Below are 24,193 nucleotides of genomic sequence, written 5' to 3'. Positions count from 1 at the left end.
TTTTCACAACTTTTACAGTGAAGAAGCCTTTCCTTATGTGGAGGTTAAACCTCTTTTCCTACTGATGCAGAGTACCCATTTGTCCTTTGCAGTTACCTTAAAGTGAAAAACTCTACACCAGGTTTACTATATGGACTCTTTATATTTACTATGTGGGCCACTAGAGTATGAAATCCCCCTTAAATGCCTCTTCTCAGAGGGAGACTGTAATTTTGATTTTTCCTGCATATAGGTGACAGACTGAACCAGGCATGTTGTGAGATTGCATCAGTCAGAGGTCTTCCATGCCTCCTTTTAAGGTGCTTTCTTAGCTGCTAGAGCAGGGGTCCTCAAACTTTTTAAATGGGGCCAGTTCACTGTCCCTCAGACCGTTGGAGGGCCAGACTATAGTTTAAAAAAAAAAAACTATTAACAAATGCGGACACAGTACAGGAGATGACCAGAGACTGCGGACATAGTACAGGAGATGACCAGAGACTGCGGACATAGTACAGGAGATGACAAGAGACTGCGGACACAGTACAGGAGATGACCAGAGACTGCGGACACAGTACAGGAGATGACCAGAGACTGCGGACACAGTACAGGAGATGACCAGAGACTGCGGACATACAACGGCGGCGGGAATACTGGGCCGGCCGCTCCATAAGACGCACAGACATTCCCCCCCAAGTGTGTCTTATGCAGCGAAATATACGGTAAATGCAGGACACCTTGTTGGGTCAGATCTGTGTACACTTCTCACACATCTGGGACCCCGGGCTGTCGCCAGGATATGAAGGTGACTCCGGGCTACACATCCAGGGAGGGGGCATTCCACAGGAGGACCGACACACTCCTCATATATGGAGTCCATCCTCGTTATCAGTATTCACCCAAAACTCTCTGTGCTCTCCTTCATACATGGGGGAGAGGGGGGGTCAGTGTATATAGAATAGATGGGGTCATGGGGGGTCAGTGTATATAGAATAGATGGGGGGGTCAATGTATATAGAATAGATGGGGTCATGGGGGGGTCAGTGTATATAGTATATACACTGACCCCCCATGACCCCATCTATTCTGTATACACTGACCCCCTCCCCATCTATTCTATATACACCGACCCCCCCCCCCCCCCTTTCCCCATCTATTCTATATACACTGACCCCCCATGACCCCACCTATTCTATATATACTGACCCCCCATGACCCCATCTATTCTATATACACTGACCCCCCCCATCTATTCTATATACACTGACCCCCCCCCATGATGCCATCTATTCTATATACTGACCCCCCCCCCTCTCCCCCCATCTATTCTATATACACTGACCCCCCATGTATGAAGCAGAGCACAGAGAGTCTTGGGTGAATACTGATAACGAGGATGGACTCCATATATGAGGAGTGTGTCTGTCCCCTCCCTGGATGTGTAGTCCGGAGTCACCTTCATATCCTGGTGACAGCCCGGGGTCCCAGATGTGTGAGAAGTGCCGCTCTCCAGACTAACTTGTCCCCTCCTCACCTCTCCTCTTCCAGGCTGGCGGACAACGTGTCACCCCGGGTGTAAATCCCACTGTAAATCCCCGGCCATCCCCATCCTACCTGATCCGATCATCACACACAAAGGAGCGGCGCTTTCCGGGCCCCATACACACACATGAAACTTCCGCAGCTTGGAGAGGAGAGGGCGGAGAGACAGGACACTGCATGCGACCTGCCAAACCCTAGTCCCTTGCCTCGTGGCAGATACACCCCTGCCTGGCGGGCTGGATAAATGTCCTCGGCGGGCCACAGTTTGACGACCCCTGTGCTAGAGCTTACAAAATGTATCATTTAGCTTCCAGCTGACCTTTCAGGGTTCAGTAATCTGTGCACACAAATCAAGTCTATACAGATTTAAAAAAGGGTCAATTTCAGTGCTACCAATAACAATACAGATCATATATCCCTGTATAGCTTAATTTACTTAAAGAGGTATAAATTATACTATGGGTATTAAAGGTTTACCAAAATACTACTATTATTGCCGTGTTTTCCTTAAAGCAATATTTTATATTTAGAATTATTTAAAGCTGAACTGCACTAATTCAGCTACTTTGTATAAATTGCAGGCATGCCATGAGTCAAGTCCATCAAGTTGCTTGCCATCTCCTGGACTTATCTCTTTAATTTACATGTAACAGGTTTATTGTGCTCCAAGAGCATAGCTCCAAATGCTGGATGCTCTGGTCTCAGTCCCTGCAAGTGTAGAGGTGATGCAGCTGCTATGCCCACTCTTTCCCTCCTCCTGCCTAATTACAGAAACAAATGCTTATGTGAATGGGCAGCAGAGGTGAGGTGTGAGCATAACTGTTGTATGTGCTCTTCTTCTGTCAGAGCCCCTGGAGTGCTATAAACCTGTCAGATCTAAATAACAGATAAGTCCAGGAGGTGGCATGTACCTCATTTGACTTAACTCATGGTATGCATTCACATAGTCTAAAGTGGCTGAATTCCTGTAGTTTAGTGTTTTTTGTGATTTTAGTAATAGGGATTTGTACAGGGAGCAGTCAGTTGCTCAGTCCTGTTAGAGATGTGTCAACAGGCTATTGATTGCATCGGAACTGCTTCTCTCTCTATATAAGGCAATGGGAATTAGAACGAGATCAACTGCTAAACCTTAACTTATGTAACATTATGTTTGCAATAGGTCAATGATGGGCGTCAGGGGGAATGTGACCTGATATTTCTCTTTGATAATCGGAAAACAGTGTATGAACCCCAGATTTCACACCGACCTCATCCTGACAGTGTTGCCTATGTTTGTGAGTATATCATGGGCTTTAAATAAAATGCAGACCAGGTTACATTTTAGACTTCCAGTGTGGGCCAATTCTGACGTTCCTCTCCTACATGAAAAAAACATAATTTTTTTGCTAGAAAACTACTTAGAACCCCAAACGTATATTTTTTGAGCAGTTTTTCAAACTCAATTTTTTTGTGAAAAATACACTTTAATGAATTTTAATGCACAAAAACACAATAGAATACCCAATATTTTGGTAAATTGTAAAAGAAGTTACGCTGAGTAAATGGATACCTAACTTGTCACACTTTGAAATTGCGTACTCCCGTGGAACAGCACCAAACTACGGTACTTAAAAATGCTTTAAAAGCCTTTATAGGTTACCAGTTTAGAGTTACACATGAGGTCTGGCACTAAAATTATCGCTCTTGCTCTGACATTTGCAGCGATACCTCACATGATCACACAACGGTGCGATCGCCGTTTCCATATGCGTGTGGGGGTGAAGCATGCGTTCACCTTTGCTCATGAGTACGGTGCGACACGATGATTTAAAACTTTTCTTTTTATACTGTAACTTTTATTTGTTTTTTTTTATCACTTTTATTGCTATCACAAATAATGTAAACATTAGACCCCAGATCTCTCCTCTGGCCTCCAAAGCATCAGATCGCACCAATATCAGTGTGATCTGATGTTTGTTGAAGCTGGTAATGGCTTCTTTACGGAGCCTGAATCCGTTCCTCCCACTGTGTCTTAGGAACAGGATGTCGCCGGATGCATCCATACCAGGTTCCCCGATTTTCATGGGAGAGCCCATTAAATGCTGGATGCTGGGGAGGCGGTGTGGAGACCCCCTTCTGCCGTCTACAAAAGTAATCCCGCTGCAGCGATGACCAGGATATTACCCTTCCTATCCAAGAAAAATAGTGGGTGTGGTAACAAGAAGTGCCATCATCCCTTACATACATGGAAAACCCTCTTTTTGTGGGATTTTAAGGCACAAACAGAGCATGTAGAATCATTAAATTTGTAAAAACTTTTGTAGAACCATATTTTATTTTACACAAAGTGTTAAAAATTCACATAGACATACAAAATATGGCAGTTATACATTACACATCTGTTACAAAGAATACACAGGTAGGAAAGATAATATAAATCAAGCGGGCACTTGACGCGTTTTGAGACCATGATCTCTTTTTCAGAAGTGCCTAAATAAAGCATGATGCATAGCCCGGCATTGGAGCAAAACATGGAAAAACCGCCAGTTATTAAAACCAAAAGGCATAAATGTAGCCACTGTCTCCGAAATCCTACCAGAGAAATGGAAAAAGAGGAAAAAAAAAGAGTGAAGAACACCACCCCAGTAGTCTCCAAGAGTAACCACTTCTCGGTGGCACCAGGGTGATAGGCAGACATTCCAAGTTCATATTGGTTTTGGAAATGGAGATGTACCAATCATACTCTACATAAGGGACTAATATGTTGCCAGGGTCCAATAGCATGAGAAGGTTCCCTAATATTGCTGGATCAAATAAGCGGGAGAGATAGTCCCTTGTCCAATGGTTGCATGTGCACGGTTTTAATAGCTGGCGGTTTTTCCATGTTTTGCTGGGTGCATTTAGTATTTTTATTTTTTATACAAAAGGTAGACTATACCTTTTATTGTATTTTGAGAGAATGTGTAATTTTCAATCCCTTACAACTGTGTTTAAATGACTCCATCCTTCTTATGATCTGTTTCCAGTGCAGGAGCCCAAACACACTCTGTCCTATGTACAACTCCGCAGAGTGTGGGGACAGATCTGGCAGACAATACGAATGTTGAAAGAGGACTGTGCCAAGTTGCAGATGGGACAACGTGCCACTATGTAAGGCAAACACACATCTCCCCCATTACTCAGGCCTTCAATACTGTACTACATGCTGAATGACATTCACACACGCATGTGATTTCACTGTTCCCACATATATTATCAGTTGTGTTATCTATAGAATTGGTTTTGGGGTCAGATTACTGGAACATGGGAATAACATTTAAGTATTTTAGCACCAGATTATTTTTTTCCAAGATGGTCTGTTCACAAACATGAATATTGCTAAGGTGTGGAATCTTTATTTTTTTCCTTTGCAAACAGAATAGGCACGGTTTAGAAACCCTGTCACCATAAAGGCAAAACCACCCTGTAAAAAAGGGTGTGATTGCCCTGGGTAACAAGCTAATGCTTTAAAGTGTACCTAAATGCAAGAACAAACATTAATAGTATTTCAATTTACCTGTCCTTAGATGTGGTGGTTGCTTTAGTTTTCTATTTTTCTCAAACTGTCGTTTGCTTCATTTTAACACACTTTCTGTCCTGGGTGACAACCGTACGGAGCAGTGTGGTCACCCTAGGACAGGGAGTGTGTTAAACATAACATGACACTGTTTTAGGACTACATAACACCCCGTTCTCTTTTACATAACAAAGAGAGGTGTTTTGTGGTCCACAGTGATACTTACAATGTTTAAAATGCCTAGTGTTATATTTAACAGACAAAAGGTAGCAAATAAGCAACATGTATTGTTTACCTATGCTACTAAATGGGAGCCCATGGAATTTGTTGCATATGTGGTCCTGTTTCTGTGTTGTTGCTAACAAGCTGTGTATTTCAGGGTTAACCTACTACGATACAATACTGAGCTTTCCAAAAAGAAGAACCTCATGACCTCAGAGTGTGAGCAGCTAAAAGCTAAATTGGATTTTTTCCGCAGCAGTATCCAGATTGATCTAGAAAAATATAGTGAGCAGATGGAGTTTGGCATCAGTAAGTTATCACTATTAGAGAGTAATACCACCAGTAATGTTTGGGTTTACTACTGCAGCTTTCATGATTGACTCTTCCCTTGTTTCAGCCTTAACATTCTTCTGCTTTGCTTCGCTTCCTAATAACTGACATCTCTAAGCTTGACATTTTATTTATTTTTTTATTTATTTCAGGTACTTATATAGCGCCGTCAATTTACGCAGCGCTTTACATATATATTGTACTCACATCAGTCCCTAACTCTCAAGGGGCGTACAATCTAAGGTCCCTAACTCACATTCATATACAAGGGTCAATTTAAACAGGATCCAATTAACCTACCAGCATGTCTTTGGAGTGTGGGAGGAAACCGGAGTACCCGGAGGAAACCCACGCAGGCACAGGGAGAACATGCAGACTCCAGGCAGGAGGTGCCGGGGCTGGGATTCGAACCAACGACCCTAGTACTGCCAGGTGGAAGTGCTAACCATTTAGCCACTGTGCTGCCCCATGCGTTTTATAGTCTGAATGTGCAATCTATTTTAGGTCAGTGAACAGTTATGTAGGAAAAGCCTTCCTGATTGTTAGCTGTAAACAACAAGCACATACTTGAAAGATAAAAACACTTAACTTTAAGAGAGAAAATTTTCCAAGGCTGAGGCTTGGTTCACACTGATGTGTTGTGATTTGCACAGGAATCACACCGCATTCCTTCGCAAATTCGCTTGCGATTCTGCAGCAGTGTGATTTGAGCCATTCATTTTATATGGCTCAAATTGCACCAGATCTGCACCAAAATCATGCAAGACCATTTTTTTGCCCCAGAATCCGATTGCATGGATGTTCACACCCACCGGATCCGATTTTGCAAATCTTGCTGCATTTTGAGAATGGATTTTATGGTGTCGTTTAACGTACACATGCATAGTGGTTCGCGTGATTTTGATGTGGTGCAGGAAATGTACAGAAGTCGGTGCGAATTTTGCACCGAATCAGTGTAAATCGAGCCACAGGGCTTCTCTTGCCTAGAGGGAAGAAAAATCTTAGACATAGGAGTGGCTGTAGATATAGTATACTTGGATTTTGCAAAAGCGTTTGACACAGTTCCCGCACACGGCTGTTGTGTAAGGTAAAGTCTACAGGCTTGAAAAAATCTGTTTGTAAATGGATAGAAAACTGGCTAAAAGATAAAATTCAGAGAGTATTGGTTAGGACTTAATGACTGATACTGTGTACGGTGTAAGGTTATTAGTGATGTACCTAAGTTCAGTGTTGAGACCCTTACTTTTTAGTATATTTATAAACAATATAGGGTCTTAAATTTATAGTACCATTTCAGTTTTTGGAGATGACACCAAGCTATGCAGTGGAATAACAACTATACAGGTTGTCTCCAGTTTACAAGCTGACCTCACTGTTAAGTTGGGCAGCTTTGTGGCAATGTAGTTTAATGTTGATAAATGTAAAGTTATGCTCATGGGAGCTAAAAACATGCATGTATCGTACATACTAGGTGGAGGACAACTGGGGGAATCAATGGTGGAGAAGGATCTGGATGTTCTGGTAGATCACAAGCTTAATAATGGCATGCAATGCCAAGCTGCAGTTTCTAAAGTGAGCAAAATCCTCTCTTGTATTAAAAGAGGTATAGACTCCAGAGAGCAGAATACCATTTTGCTTCTGTAAAAATCATTATTAAAACTTCATCTGGAATATGCAGTTCAGTTTTGGGCACCAATTCACAAAAAGGATATCGGGAAACTGAAGAAAGTACAGAGAAGGGCAACCAAACTGATAAGAGGCATGGAGGAGATCAGCTATGAGGAAAGATTAGAGGAACTGAATTTATTCTCTCTTGAGAAGAGGAGATTCAGAGGGGATTTGATCAACATGTATAAATACATAGATGCTCCATATAGTGAACTTGATGTAGAGTTATTCACTTTTAGGTCATCACAGAGGACAAGGGACCACCCTTTACTTCTGGAGGAAAAGAGATTTAACTACCAGATACAGAAAGACATCTTCACAGTAAGAGTGGTGAAAATGTGGAATAGACTTCCTCAAGAACTGGTTCTGGCCAGCTCCGTAGACTACTTTAAAAAAAAAAAAAAAAAAAAAAAAAAAAAGAGCCTGTATTCTTTCCTAAATGCACAAAATATAACTGGATTTTAATATTTATAGGTAAAGTTGATCTAACTATATAACTTCAGTTAGGTGTTTATATTACATGGTTCTGGTTAAATCTAAAGGTTATCATACAGAGATTGTGCGGTCATATTGCAATATGTATATTAAGCTTTAAAAAAGTATTCATGGGCTGTGTGATGCTGAATGCTCAGTGTGCAGCTGTTGTGAGAATTGTAGACAAGCTGAGATCTCTGATGGAATGCTCCCTTTTTAAAAAGTAAAGTTTTGGGTTTTGTACATCATTTTTATCATCCTGTTTGTAATTAAATTTCTTGGATATGTATTACCTTCGATATGCTGCGCGTGCTATTTGATGTTCCTCTTCGTGAGTACCTTCGTTATAGACAGATTAGGCACTTTTTTAATGCGCACTTTGGCCTTACCCCGTCTTCTCCGATCTCTTTTTTTGAGCGTGTCAGCCGTGACTCTCCTAGAGGTAGGGGTCTTATTTCAGATCTTTATCACCAATTTTTGATCTGTCTTTTTCATGCTCCTCCTATGTACAGGCAGAGGTGGGAGGAGGATTGTGGTATCACTTTTTCGGATGAGGATTGGGACTCCATGGTGGATAATATATGCAAGAGCTCTAGATCTCTTTCGGTTCGTGAGACGGTCCTTAAAGTTTTAACCAGATGGTATTATACTCCGTCCAGACTACATACAATGTTCCCACAAACATCCCCTTTATGTTTCCGGGGCTGTGGCCGCACAGGTACTTTGGTCCATATGTTTTGGGATTGCCCAAACATATCTTTGATCTGGCGTAAGATATCTGAGGTGGCTACCTCACTATCGGGCAACCCGATACAGTTGTCTATACAGACCTGTTTATTGGGGGTTCATATCCCAGGGGTCTCTGATGCCACTCTGAGATTGCTACATACATTATGTATTGCCACTTTGTGGTCCATTGCCCTGCATTGGCGGTCTAATGCTGTACCCTTGGACTCTGTTTTACACAGAATTGACGCTGTAATGCTTATGGAACGTATTCATTATACACTACTGGATAAGATGCACTTATACGATAAAAAAATGGGAGTCATGGAAGGATTGTAGACATTTATTGCATGATTGACAACATCCCCGGTAAAGAATGGCTGACATATATTGTTGATAGCTGTAACACTCAATCTGTTTTATCATTTATGTATCTCATGCACTCATAACTTTCTTTCTTCCTCTATCTTCTTTTTTATGTTAATATACTTTTATGTATTGTACGGTTCAAATGTGCCATATTTTTGTTGACAATATCACTTTCATACTGTGCTGTTGTTTTACTATCTACTTATGTACAATAAAATCGTTTGTAAACAAAAAAAAAAATTTCTTGGATATGTATATAAAATTTTGATAATTGGCCATTTTGCTTCTCTTGCCTTCTGGGAGGGTGAAATCAGCGATACATTTCATAAAGGTATAGTTAAAAAAAAAAAAAAAAATCGGCTAGTAGGTGAGGACTACAGCAGAAAAAACTTTCATTGTGGTCCCTTAACCACGCACTTCATTTAACCACCTTCCGCCCGCCCTATAGTACAATGACGGGCGCAAGGTGGTTCTCTCGTTCTGATAGGACGTCATATGACATCCTACCATTCTCACTGCGCATGCACGGCTCAAGGAGCGCGCAGCGCGGCGATTGCCGGTACAGCGGATCACGGAAAGAGCCGAAGATGTCGGCTCAGTCGTGTGATCAGCTGTGTCCAATCACAGCTGATCACATGTAAACACGGAAATGCCTGTTATCGGCATTTCTCTCCTCTCGAGCTGTCACGCTGACAGCTCGAGAGGAGAGGAGAGCCGGTAATCGGCTTTCCGCGGAGGGGACATGTACACTGATCATCAGAGCACTGATGATCAGTGTGGCCCCAGAAGTGCCACCTGTCAGTGCTCATCAGTGCCAGTGCCCATCAATGCCACATATCAGTGCCCATCTGAGCTGCCAGTCAGTGCCACCTATCAGTGCTAGTCAGTGCCGCCTATCAGTGCCATATATCAGTGTCATGTATCAGTGCTGCCTTTCAGTGCCCATCAGTGATGCCTGTCAATGCCCAACAGTGCAACCTACCAGTGCCTCCCCATCAGTGCCACCTTTCAGTTTCCATCAGTGCAGCCTATCAGTGCCCATCACTGCAGCCACATTAGTGCACATCAGTGAAGGAGAAAAATCACTTATTTACAAAATTGTATAACAAAAACTAATAAAAAACGTGTTTTTTTTTTTTCAAAAATTTCAGTGGTTTTTGGTTTAAGAAAAAATAAAAATCCCAGAGGTGATTAAATACCACCAAAAGAAAGCTCTATCTGGCTCAAAAAAATGATAAAAATGTCATATGGGTACAATGTTGCATGACCGCGCAATTGTCATTCAAAGTGTGACAGCGCTGAAAGCTGGAAATTGGCCTGGGCAGGAAGGGGGTATAAGTGCCCTGTAGGCTAGTGGTTAAAGTAATTTCATTTCTGATACCTTGCTTCTAATCGGGCTTTATGTAATGGACTGTTTTTTTTTGGTTTTTTTTTCTTCACTGTCCGTTAATGCTTACATTATCCTATCTCTTTTCAGCCTCTGAAAAGCTGCTGTCTACATGGAAAGAGATGGAGCAGGCAGTTGAGCTGTGTGGAAGAGTAAGTGAACTCATTCTGGATTTGAATCTGCATCACAAATTCTTGATCAGGGGTCTCCAAACTATGGTCCTCCAGCTGTTGAAGTACTACAAGTCCTATCAGGCCTCTGCCTCTTGGAGTTTTGCCTGTGGCTGTCAGTCTTGCAAGGCCTCATGGGACTTGAAGTACCTCAACACTGGAGAGCCATAGTTTAGAGACCCCTGTTCTAGATGATTTGTCCATGTTCAATACATTTGCTGAAGTGTAAGGAATAAAGTTCTTCAACTTGGTTCTATAACCCACAGTTGACAGACTGATGTTTCTTAAAGTAGAGCTCCACCCAAAAGAAGAAGTTCTGCTTTAAGGCTTTGTTCCCCCATCCCCGTTAAGGATTGGCACCTTTTGGGGAGCAGGTACCCAAATTTGACAAAGTTGTCCTCCCCCCTCCCTCCCTGTAGTCTTTTGGGACAAGTGACAGGTCCCAGAAGATTACGTGACATTCACAAAGTGCAGCGGTTCTCGCACATGCGCAGTGATCATCCGACTGTGAAGCCGCAAGCTGTCACAGCCGGGTGCCCATACTGAAGATGCTGGCGCAAGGGAGAGAAGACAGCCGATGAAACCAGCCATGGTGAGGACACCGCTGGACCGAGGGACAGGTAAGTGACTGCATTTTAAAAGTCAGCAGCTTTGTCACAGTTGTACTCCTGTACTGAAAATGCTTACTTTGATTTCACTGCACTCTGTGGGCTTCTCAGTGTGCATTAAAAGCTGTAGCAAGTCAAGTAGAACCTGTCTCATTTTCTGGCTGGAGTACATCCAGCAACAGCTAGCTCTTTTCTCCCCAGCCTTACTGTCTTTGACCTGCCGTTTTCATTCATCGTTGGATTTCAGTTATTTCAGTCGTGGAAACTCTGCATTGTAAGTGGGCTTTACCTAATGCAGTCTGTAGGCAAATTCAGCCTAACTAGGTATGCACACTCCTTGACACTTACTCCATCCATCAAAGCATTTTGATATTTACTTAATACCTTCCGAGAGCCAGTCTGCTGCTTGCATCAGGGCTGTTGGGAGAAGTACAGAGACACAGTGCTTAGATGTTTCAGAAAGCTATGCACAGCACCCTGCCAACCACTTCCACCAGTCATGATCTGCCCGCATTGAGAGCCAGTGATAATAAGCACTGGGTCTAAAACAAGGTATGTACCATATTTTCCAGCGTATAAGGCGACTTTTTACCCCTTGAAAATCTTCTCTAAAGCCGGGGGTCGTCTTATACACCGGTATACGGCATGCTGACACTTTTTTAGGGGGGGGCGGCGGCGTGGTGCCGCCGCCGCCCCCCCCCCCTTTCCAACGGAAGGGACACTAAGTACAGGGGCAGGGGCTGCTGTCTCTTACCTGGCTCCGGTCCCACGACGATCTGGTCCAGGAAGCGCGGCTGTTCCTTCATTCGGTTCGGCCACTGGATGTTCGTGCGGCTGCTCGGCTCCGCCTCCTCACCGGTGATTGGCCGCCAGAACTGTAGCTCAGGAAAGGCACACAGGCGGCCAATCACCAGCGAGGAGGCGGAGCCGAGCGGCCCCGCGAAAATCGAGTGAAGGCGCGGCCGGTAAGTGTGCCGTCCAGAGGTGCTGCTGCAACCACATATACTGGCTGCAGCAGCACCATACTAGAACAGGGGTCAGCAAGTGTAATTGGTGTTAGTGGGAGGAATAGTGCCCCATCATTGGTGTCACTGATGCCAATGATGGGGCATTATTCCCCCCACTGACACCAACGATGGGGCACTATTCCTCCCCCCCCCCCCCCCCCCCACTGACAACAATAATGGGGCACTATTCTACCCCCCACTGACACCAATGATGGGGCACTATTCCACCCCCCACTGACCCCAATGATGGGGCACTATTCCACCCCCACTGACCCCAATGTTGGGACACTATTCCTCCCACTGACACCAATGATGGGACACTATTTCTCCCACTGACACCAATGATGGGACACTATTCCTCCCACTGACACCAATGTTGGGACACTATTCCTCCCACTGACACCAATGTTGGGACACTATTCCTCCCACTGACACCAATGATGGGACACTATTCCTCCCACTGATACTAATGATGGGGCACTATTCCTGCCACTGACACCAATGATGGGGCACTATTCCTGCCACTGACACCAATGATGGGGCACTATTCCTGCCACTGACACCAATGATGGGGCACTATTCCTGCCACTGACACCAATGATGGGGCACTATTCCTGCCACTGACACCAATGATGGGGCACTATTCCTGCCACTGACACCAATGATGGGGCACGATTCCTGCCACTGACACCAATGATGGGGCACGATTCCTCCCACTGACACTAATGATGGGGCACGATTCCTCCCACTGACACCAAAGATGGGGCACTATTCCCCCCACTGATACTAATGATGGGGCACTATTCCTCCCACTGACACCAAAGATGGGGCACTATTCCTCCCACTGACACCAAAGATGGGGCACTATTCATATATATCACATAGAATGGTGCAGCGCTAAATAATACACAGTTAATACACACAATATACTAGTGTGAGTTTGTGTGAATTTGTACACATGCATGATATCACCCCAATGGTGATCTGTGAATTCAAAAAGTTCAATATAATAGTGTGGATCGCGGAGAGATCCTAATTCAGGTGAGTGGACGTCCTGATCCAAGGTGTGATAAGTGTGAACCACACAAATAGGTGAAAAACGCACTCACCAGATGTGCGTTTAACATACGCAATATGTAAGCCTGCGTCACCAGGCCATAAAACGATCATCAGATCCCAGATCAGATTGCCCCCAGATCACCATCCCGGTTCCACAGAAGTAAGATCATCAGAACTGCTGCCAGGTATCACCACCAAGGGTCCAGAATCCTCCAGATGGGCACTGCGAATGATAGCACTCACACCGAGTGCCCAATAAGAGACCTCATAGTGTGATACTGCTTCAGATATCTTTATTCAGGGTTGGTAGGTGTGGGGTACATGAAAAGATTATAGATATAAAGTTTACTGACCATACGTTTTCCAGGTGTCCACCAATGGTGGTGAGGTGTCCTGCTGCTGCTGCCCCCCTGACGCGTTTCGTGCGATGCACGTATTCATAGGGTTCAGGGCCAGCAACCAGGACATCTGTTTAGCTGCTATTTATATGTGTAAATGACACTTTAGCATCATGCGCCCGCCATCTTGTCGGCTATCGGCGCATGCGCAGAACATCGGCATCGTCTTTCCAAGCTGCTGCGCATGCGCGAACGATCGGCGCCATTTTGTCGTGGATCGCGATGCGATCCACAGCAGGAAGTCCTCTACAGTGCGGCGCCATTTTGTTGGCAGTATAAGGAGATAGAAGGAGTAGTATTAACTATTCCAGGTTGTTCTAGCAGAACCTTCCTATAGCACCTTTGGGACCCCTGTACTGACCAGGAAGATAATTACTTACACCTGTAGACTCTGGATTGGTGCACAGGGTGTAATTTTAAAAGTAATTAGAAGTGAAAAAAAGGTTGTTTTAAAACATGCGAATTAATATATATGTATATATTCATATAATATATAAAATCACTCCTATTTAGTTTATAATCAAAACAGGTAAAGGGTTAATGAAGACATAAATATTTTCCATGAGTATACAAATATAAATAGCGCACGGGATATATGATCAGATAAAAATACAAGATATACATTAAAATTGGAATCAACCAGTACTATATGTAAATATATATGAAAACATATGGTCATAAACAACAATCAAAATACAGAATACCGGATACATGATAAAAACACATAATAAAAGAATGTGATACTTAATCAATTATATCACAAAAAGGCCCATTAAAAGTTCATTAAAAAACTCCTTAAAACTCATTAAAAATGATGACGAGGAATAAGTGGTAGCATCAAAAGTTTGGCCCAATAATGTATGTTGGTAGCATATATATAAAATCATATTCATAATATTGGTATTTATTCATAAAATGCTCGTAAAGACTCAAATACGAGATATATACATATATGTGAAGCGATTACTCTTATCGGTATGTTTACTGCATCGACAAATGACACATTTCTTGCAGGGGTGGAATCCTTTTAAATTGGTAAACATAATTGTATTTTTGGGTGGATCTACTATATTGGGGGCAATCTTAATTCTAAGTGGTGCCACTTTCCTAAAAATAATTTCCGGTTTCTCTGGCAATACTGTATTTAATATCGGATCAGATTTTAAAATCCCCCAGTTTTTATTGATAATGCTCGTGATCTTTTTGTATTGCAGAGAGTAATTCGTAATAAACGGACATATCTGTTTTGGTTTTAGTTTAGGGATGTTATTTAACATCAAATTTCTGTCTGATTTTCCTATGAGATCAATGGTTTGATCAAGGGTGGAGCCATCATAGCCTTTTGCCACAAATTTATCCTTAAGAATCATGGCCTGTTTATAATAGGTCTCCACATTGGTGCAATTCCGCTTGATCCTGAAGAACTGACCCTTTGGTATATTGCGTAACCAAACAGGATGATGGCAGCTGTCTGTTGAAATGAAGCCGTTTCTATCCGTTGGTTTAAAATAGGTTTCAGTCACTATTTTACCGTTATAGTTTGTTAACACCAAATCTAGAAAATTAACACTGATTTGACTATATTCAAACATAAGCTTAATGTTTAAAGAATTAAAATTCAAGGTAATAAAAAAATTTAAAAGGGCTTGTTCGTCCCCATTCCATATGAGGAGGATGTCATCAATGTATCTACGATAAAATGAAAGCTCGGGCCAGTCTCTTGCGTAGATGACATCCTCCTCCCACCTGGCCATAAACAAATTAGCTAGGCTGGGGGCAAACTTTGCCCCCATAGCTACGCCCTTTTCTTGCAAATAAAAGTTGTGGCCAAACCAAAAATAATTCCTCGTCATCGCAAAGTCTAATAAAGTTAAAATGTAGTTCTTATGTGAATCAGACATATGATTAGAATCACAATTGTTTAAAAAGAAACCAACAGCCTCCATCCCATCAGAATGCTTTATACTTGTGTACAGGGATGTTACATCTGCCGTAACCAAAAAAGTACCTTTATTCGTAGTAATATTATTGATATCCTGGAGCACTTGCTTTGTGTCCTTCAGATAGGCTGGTGTCTTTATGACGAGAGGTTGTAGAAAATGGTCGATATACTCGCCTACTCTTGAACATAAAGACCCAATGCCACTGATTATAGGCCTCCCTGGGGGATTGATGGGATCCTTATGGATTTTTGGTAATATGTACATGACCGGAAGTCTAGGTACTGTTGGACAGAGATAAAGTTTTTCTTTCTTATTTAAGATTCCTTCAGTATATCCTTTATTTATGATGGATGTGAGTTCTTTTTTATATTCTCTAAGTGGATTTTTTGGTAGGAGAGAATATGTTTCCTTATCACTTAGAATATTGTACACTTCTTTTATATAATCAGATTTATTCAATACCACAACACCCCCTCCTTTATCAGCTGGACGTATTACTAGGTCCTTTTTCTCTAATAACGTTTCTACAGCTATCTTGGCAGAATCCTGTTTATTTACTGGTTTGATTTTCATCATTTCTAAATCCTTAAACACTGTGTCTCTAAAAGCATTAATATAAGAATTGTTTTGAGGAGGAGGATTGAATAATGACGCATTTCTTAAGTGAGAATTAATATTGCCAGCATTATTCATACTCTGTGTGGTTGGTTTATTGTGGAAGTATTTTTTCAATGATAGTTGTCTAATGTATTTCCTAATGTCTATATATGTCTGAAATTTATTCAATGATTTTTTTGGGGCAAATTTTAATCCCTTGTTCAAAAGTTGTAATTCTTGATTAGTCAAAGTTGTGTTACTTAAATTAAATATTCCTATGTTTTGCGTTTTTTGGGGTTTGTTGACCCTTTTGCCTCCCCTCTTCCCCCTTCTACGGCACTTCTTTTGCGTGCCGAATTCCCCCCTAAAAAATTCTGTGATGTGGGTTGTTTATTCCTTTGTTCATTATATTCCCTCTGGTAGTTCGATGTTCCCCCAGGAGAATTATCATTACTATAATACACCGGAGGTCTGGGACCCATATTGTTTCCATTATGGTATGTGGGCCTACTATTAGGATGTCCAGATGGATAATGATTGGGTTTAGGTCCATTGTTATTATGTTGGTATTGGGCTGGTCCATGTTGTGATTGACCATAGTGTTGTCCCCTTGGGGATTGGTCCCTTGGATGCCAATTAAAATTGCGTGCCCCCACATCCTCATTCCTTATAACGTTTAAGGATTCGTACCTATTATGAGTGGGTATGTTATATGCTTGGTTGGCATTGGGCCTAAAATTATTGTAGGGTTGTACTCCCTGTTTAGATTGATTTTTATATTTACCAGATGATTTTTGAGGTTTGGGAGTGTGGAAATTAATATTGGTTCTAGGTGGATTGAGATCCTCCGTTTTAATTTGCCACTTAAATACATGCTGTTCCTGATAATCTTTGTAATCTCGTACATATTTTTTACGTTTTTTTATTCTTTGTTCCTTATCCAATTTTTCCATATGTGACTTAAGTTTATTGGATTCTGTTACATATTCCTCACTATCCTTAAAGGGAGTGAGTTTATCTCTAACCTTATTTATCTCTGCATCCAGATATTGTAACTTTTTCTTTTTCCTCAAGATTAGGAACTTTAGCATGTCTACTCCTGCTATGTTAAAATATTGATACCATTCCTCAATCCCATTCACATCTTCATGTTCTGGGGGAATACTCCATCTCAAGGATCTGGGGACCATTCCCTCCCCAACATATTTGTCTAAGAAGGAAATGTCCCATAGAGTCCTTATTTCTGCTGAAGTTAAATTCTGCAAATGTGTAAAAGTACTTTGCAAATCATCAATATTTTGATCCACCGAGAATACATCGTCCGCAATTCTATTGCGCATGGATCTAAATTCAAAGACATCCGTCATAATGAACAAGTTGCAGCTCAAACTAGATAATGGTTCAGACAAGAATTTGGTAAAAAGTATTACAGTGAGCGCTACTTAAATGGAAAGGTATATAAATATGTATATACAACAAAAATGATGAGCAGCTGATACACCGAAAAGGTAACCAAACAAAAACCTCCGATGAAACATATATATCACATAGAATGGTGCAGCGCTAAATAATACACAGTTAATACACACAATATATTAGTGTGAGTTTGTGTGAATTTGTACACATGCGTGATATCACCCCAATGGTGATCTGTGAATTCAAAAAGTTCAATATAATAGTGTGGATCGCGGAGAGATCCTAATTCAGGTGAGTGGACGTCCTGATCCAAGGTGTGATAAGTGTGAACCACACAAATAGGTGAAAAACGCACTCACCAGATGTGCGTTTAACATACGCAATATGTAAGCCTGCGTCACCAGGCCATAAAACGATCATCAGATCCCAGATCAGATTGCCCCCAGATCACCATCCCGGTTCCACAGAAGTAAGATCATCAGAACTGCTGCCAGGTATCACCACCAAGGGTCCAGAATCCTCCAGATGGGCACTGCGAATGATAGCAATCACACCGAGTGCCCAATAAGAGACCTCATAGTGTGATACTGCTTCAGATATCTTTATTCAGGGTTGGTAGGTGTGGGGTACATGAAAAGATTATAGATATAAAGTTTACTGACCATACGTTTTCCAGGTGTCCACCAATGGTGGTGAGGTGTCCTGCTGCTGCTGCCCCCCTGACGCGTTTCGTGCGATGCACGTATTCATAGGGTTCAGGGCCAGCAACCAGGACATCTGTTTAGCTGCTATTTATATGTGTAAATGACACTTTAGCATCATGCGCCCGCCATCTTGTCGGCTATCGGCGCATGCGCAGAACATCGGCATAGTCTTTCCAAGCTGCTGCGCATGCGCGTACGATCGGCGCCATTTTGTCGTGGTTCGCGATGCGATCCACAGCAGGAAGTCCTCTACAGTGCACATTTTGTTGGCAGTATAAGGAGATAGGAGTAGTATTAACTATTCCAGGTTGTTCTAGCAGAACCTTCCTATAGCACCTTTGGGACCCCTGTACTGACCAGGAAGATAATTACTTACACCTGTAGACTCTGGATTGGTGCACAGGGTGTAATTTTAAAAGTAATTAGAAGTGAAAAAAAGGTTGTTTTAAAACATGCGAATTAATATATATGTATATATTCATATAATATATAAAATCACTCCTATTTAGTTTATAATCAAAACAGGTAAAGGGTTAATGAAGACATAAATATTTTCCATGAGTATACAAATATAAATAGCGCACGGGATATATGATCAGATAAAAATACAAGATATACATTAAAATTGGAATCAACCAGTACTATATGTAAATATATATGAAAACATATGGTCATAAACTACAATCAAAATACAGAATACCGGATACATGATAAAAACACATAATAAAAGAATGTGATACTTAATCAATTATATCACAAAAAGGCCCATTAAAAGTTCATTAAAAAACTCCTTAAAACTCATTAAAAATGATGACGAGGAATAAGTGGTAGCATCAAAAGTTTGGCCCAATAATGTATGTTGGTAGCATATATATAAAATCATATTCATAATATTGGTATTTATTCATAAAATGCTCGTAAAGACTCAAATAGGAGATATATACATATATATATCTCTGTAAACATGAAAACACTGATATACTTCCTCCTCATATTATCTATTGTCCAAAAAACAATTCAGATCAAAATCAATATTCAATCCCCTGGGGTGTAAAGAACCAAGTTCATAGATCCACCGCGATTTGAGCTGCGATACTGCCCGTTTTCTATTTGTTCCTCGCCAATGAGCATTTACAATGCCTATGCCCATAAATCTGAGTGACGAGGGATCGCTATTGTGATGGATCTTATAATGTTGCGACAAAGAGTGGTCCTTATACCCCTTCTTAATATTATTAACATGTTCCTTCAATCTGTCTCTAAGGCGTCTGGTAGTGCGCCCAACATATTGAAGGTTACATGGACATTGGAGCAAGTATACCACGTATCTGCTTGTGCAAGTTATAAAATCATCTATGTCATAATATTTGCCCCTCGTTGTAGATTACTCTTATCGGTATGTTTACTGCATCGACAAATGACACATTTCTTGCAGGGGTGGAATCCTTTTAAATTGGTAAACATAATTGTATTTTTGGGTGGATCTACTATATTGGGGGCAATCTTAATTCTAAGTGGTGCCACTTTCCTAAAAATAATTTCCGGTTTCTCTGGCAATACTGTATTTAATATCGGATCAGATTCCCCCCACTGATACTAATGATGGGGCACTATTCCCGCCACTGACACCAATGATGGGGTGCTATTCCTCCCACTGACACCAATGATGGGGTGCTATTCCTCCCACTGACACCAATGATGGGGCATTATTCCTCCCACTAACACCAATGATGGGGCACTATTCCTCCCACTGATATCAATGATGGGGGCACTATTCCTCCCACTGATATCAATGATGGGGCACTATTCCTCCCACTGATATCAATGATGGGGCACTATTCCTCCCACTGGCACCAATGATGGGGCACTCTTCCTCCCACTAATACCAATGATGGGGCACTCTTCCTCCCACTGACACCAATGATGGGGCACTCTTCCTCCCACTGACACCAATGATGGGGCACAATTCTTCCCACTGACACCAATGATGGGGCACTATTCCTCCCACTGACACCAATGATGGGGCACTATTCCTCCCACTGGTGTGCATTGGAAGAGGGGTAGTCTTATACGGCGAGTATAGCCCAAACACTACATTTTAACAGGAAAAGTAGGGGGTCGTCTTAGACGCCCAGTCGTCTTATACGCCGGAAAATACGGTAATAAAAATGATTTCAAAATATAATGTATCTTTTTTGTGTTAATAAATGAAGCATTGCTTTAGGGTTGTCATAGACAGACATCTCTGAGAGTGGTTGCTGGGGACATATCTGTCCATCCTTGAGCAGCTAGCACATCCCCAGCTTCTTTCTTGTGTCTATAGAAGGATGAAGACTTGGCCTGCTTGCTAATAGGCAGGTCTCTCTGTAATTAAGTGCCTCCTGACTGCCTGGTGGTGGAGGGACATTATTAATCCCCAGAGTATCAGAGACTGCCCTATTATCACAAAATGGTGTTCTAAATCAGAACCAAGACTTACTATTATTGAGTGGTTCCTGGCCTGGAGTACAGAGCACATATACTGTACCTTGAATTTTAGTCTATGGCAACAAAGAAACCTACCTTTCGATTTCCCCACCATGGTTACACTGGAGCCAATTTTATGTGGAATTAATTCACTTTTCATAACCAACTGCTGGAGGAATTGCAGTTTGCGAGTGTATTATTGTGGCTTATTTTCTCAATTTTTTTTTTTTTTTTTTTAACTACAGTTTGTACTTAAGTATACTTTCAGAATGTATCTGAATTTATTTATTCATACTTGTCCTGCAGCCAAATTTACCTCTTTTGCTTAAAAACGAGTGGCCCAAACACAAGCACCTCTAGCCAGAGGGTATGTTTACTTCCTCTCTTCCTGCAGCAGCTGCTCCTGGCCACCACTAGTAGCTGAAGCAAAGACAAGAATCAGGCTGTTCATTCCACAAATACAAAGTGTACCTCGCATCTTCCCTTCAGTGCCCTTTAGGGCTTGTACACACCATGGTGCAGAGATGTCAGTTTGTCTGCATGCGTTCTGCAAGGGCACAACAAAATCAGTTGTTCTCTATATGCCTTGTTGACACCACAACACTAATATCACGTGCATCTGCAACATGTATAAAAGTAATTGAAGCATGCATGAAAACTGATGTAAACTGTGCCTGCAAGTGAAATCTGCACATCAGTTTCCATCAGCTTTTCTGCACGTATGGTGTGAACAAGGCCTTAGTGGTGGTCAAGAGAAGCTGAGGCAGGGTATAAACACACTGCTCCTAATGTTATAAACAACATGTACTTTTTACCTTGCATCAGCAAGATACCCTTTGCTGTTTAATTTTTTTTTGATCAGGATACAGGAACAAGTAACTAAGAATACAGACTATGCGCTGAAAGCACACCCATTTAATGCTGATGGTTATGGTAGGGAGGCAAATGTGTTCTAGAAAGTAGAGTTGTTGACTATTTTCCATTGCTAAAGGAGAAGGTTATTGAGTTCAGTGTTGTGCTAATATTGTTACAAAATAAAGGCATGTACTTACCTGGCCTTTTTTCACAAAATGCATTTAGTACGATCTTAGATATTCCATTCGTCATTATCTTTCAGTCTTCTTTGGCAAATCGTCATAAGCCCCTGGTTTGTGACTGAAATTTAAAGTGGAACAGATGGCAAAACGTTTTTCCTTTTTAGATAGAGTAAGAGAGGGTTATAAATCCTGTCGGGTTTTTTTCTTGCCATCTGTGTCCCATTGGGGAAATTGCTCTTCACTTCCTGACCCATAGCTACATCAGAAAGTGAGAGGAAATCCCAGATAGTTCCCATTGGAAGATTTCCACTCTATTGCTGTTTTGGCGACCACTCAAAATTTGGGATTTTCTTTCACTCGCGGTGCTTGTGGTCACTAGACAAATAGGAAGGGTGAATCTCCTTAACAGGGACACAGACAGTAGTAAAAACATGGCAGGTGTTCTAATCCCTTTCTACTCTAAAATATCTTAAACGAAAAAACAGAAGCAAAAACTTTACCCCAAAATTCATATGAAGTTGACAATGGGAGTACCTGCTTTGGTTAGTTAAATGGGAGAGGAGGACAAAGGTGACTGACATGAAATCCTCCCTGTAGTTTCTCCTGTGTCTATTTCATGCACTTGGGGTGTGTAGTGGAGATGCCTTGGCGTATCAAAGTTCCTGTATGTCATGTAGCCAGAAACACTGCTTGAAATTTGCATTTATTGTTACAGTAATTTCCATTTATTGTCTGCAATTCACAGGAGCAGGAAGTACAGCACTTAGTGGAAAAAATGATGGCCTTGCAAACAGACAGTGTGGATCTGCAAAGAAATCCACTGGGCAGGAGGCATCGTGGGACTCTGGATGACATGTAGGTGATTAGCACTCAGATGGGTCCACAGTACTCCAGTTACTAAATTTTACCTAATGAAGCCAAGTGCAGTGATTTCCAGAGATAATTAGGAAAACCCAATAGCTGAGAAAATGTAAACTCTCCATGAAGCTGTAGTTACACACTGATCCAGAACAAGTATGGAGATAAAAACTTGCATCTTCACAGAAAGTACTGTTATCCTGTCTAGCCTACCTGAACAAATTCCACCCCTCTCTTCCACCACGGGTTCCCAGTTCCAACTGCCATAGCCTGCTTCAGTCTTCACATTTTGCAGCCAAAATCTTCCCTGTGCTGGCTGCCTCTGCAAATTCCTTTCCTGTAAACTCTTTGAATTTTATGGAGTCATCTCTGGCACTGGAGATGTGGATCAGCAAATTGTACCCACGGGATGTAAAGATTGTGGCAGACCACTGCCATCAGGTGTACGTTATTAAACATCTGAAGACAGGGAAGAGGGTTCCTTTGTTCAGGGGGATAGGCAGGCACCATAACTGTTCTGTCTGTGAAATTGTGTGCCACTTGGTTTGTACATCCCCCTCTAATCATCAGACATAGCATTACATTATGTTAAAATGCACCTCTTTCAGTGTTTGAACTGAATATATTGTATGTCACTAATTCTATAATACATTGGTTGCAAATATGCAAACGGTTGACTAAGGGGCCTGTTCATACTATGTGCAGTTGCTTGTGTTTTTCCTAAGTGACATGCAGGACCATGCAGAGTGGTTCAGTATTATGCAAATATAATAGCGCATTGCTTTGGAATGCAGTGAAACACTGCAGTCTGGTCTGAACTTGATAAACCGAAAACTATACTTTTCTGTGTGTCATTGTAGTTTCCTGTGTTTTTCAATTCAGGAAAATGCAGGTAACTGCATATAGTGTGAAGAAGCCTTACAGTTTACAGGAACAAGTAGCAGTATCAAAGAAAAGTAGCATAATTTTGAACATGAATAACTTGCAGTAGCTTTTTTCCCTACGTTGATACCTATTTGTCTCTGTGCTAGTCTTTGTAAATTTGCAATAACTATGTACTTACCGGCCACTTTATTAGGTACACCTGTTCAATTGCTTGGTAACACAAATGCTGATCAGCCAATCACATGGCAGCAACTCAATGTGTTTAGGCATGTACACGTGGTGAATATGACTTGCTGCAATTCAAACTGAGCATTAAAATGGGGAAGAAAGGGGATTTAGGTGACTTCGAATGTGCCATGGCTGTTGGTGCCAGATGGGCTGTTTTAAGTATTTCAAAAACTGCTGATCTACTGGGATTTTCACGCACAACCACCTCCTAGGTTTTACAGAGAATGGCCCGAAAAAGAGAAAATATCCAGTGAGTGGAAGTTGTGTGGACGAAAATGCCTTGCAGATGTCAGAAGAGAATGGGCAGACTGGCTTGAGATAATAGAAAGGCAACAGTAACTCATGTCAATATGAACCAAAATCTCTGAGGAATGTTTGTGTATATGAAGATATTCTTTATGTCTGAAAGGGGCATCTAGCATTGAAGGTGTTAGATGCTAAAAACAATAATATTGTACTATTGTTTATTCACAGAGAGGAGCAGGCCAAGGAACTTTACAAGAAACTGCGAGAGAGGCCGAGAGGTATGTAGAATTCCTGTTGATGCTGCTTTGTAGGTCTTCAGAAACTGGGACATAATTTCCTGTC

At 41.7% G+C, this 24,193-nt stretch overlaps 1 protein-coding gene across 3 annotated transcripts in view; it reads left to right on the top strand.

The window, feature by feature from the left end:
• IKBKB (inhibitor of nuclear factor kappa B kinase subunit beta) overlaps window positions 1-24,193 on the top strand; it is an 82,071-nt gene that overhangs the window by 35,937 nt on the left and 21,941 nt on the right. For all 3 annotated transcript variants that reach the window (XM_089670251.1, XM_089670250.1, XM_089670252.1), the window contains exons 12-17: window positions 2,678-2,792; window positions 4,524-4,647; window positions 5,433-5,584; window positions 10,320-10,381; window positions 22,380-22,489; window positions 24,080-24,129. In XM_089670251.1, coding sequence (XP_089526377.1) covers window positions 2,678-2,792; window positions 4,524-4,647; window positions 5,433-5,584; window positions 10,320-10,381; window positions 22,380-22,489; window positions 24,080-24,129 — 613 coding nt within the window. The remainder of the gene's footprint in view (window positions 1-2,677; window positions 2,793-4,523; window positions 4,648-5,432; window positions 5,585-10,319; window positions 10,382-22,379; window positions 22,490-24,079; window positions 24,130-24,193) is intronic.

The sequence above is a fragment of the Staurois parvus genome, unplaced genomic scaffold (assembly GCF_062004578.1).
Source record: "Staurois parvus isolate SC_StPar_1 unplaced genomic scaffold, SC_StPar_1.0 ptg000088l, whole genome shotgun sequence".
NCBI classification, from domain to species: Eukaryota; Metazoa; Chordata; class Amphibia; order Anura; family Ranidae; genus Staurois; species Staurois parvus.
The sequence above is the reverse complement of the archived record's forward strand: the minus strand, read 5'-3'. Positions and strand labels throughout refer to the sequence as shown.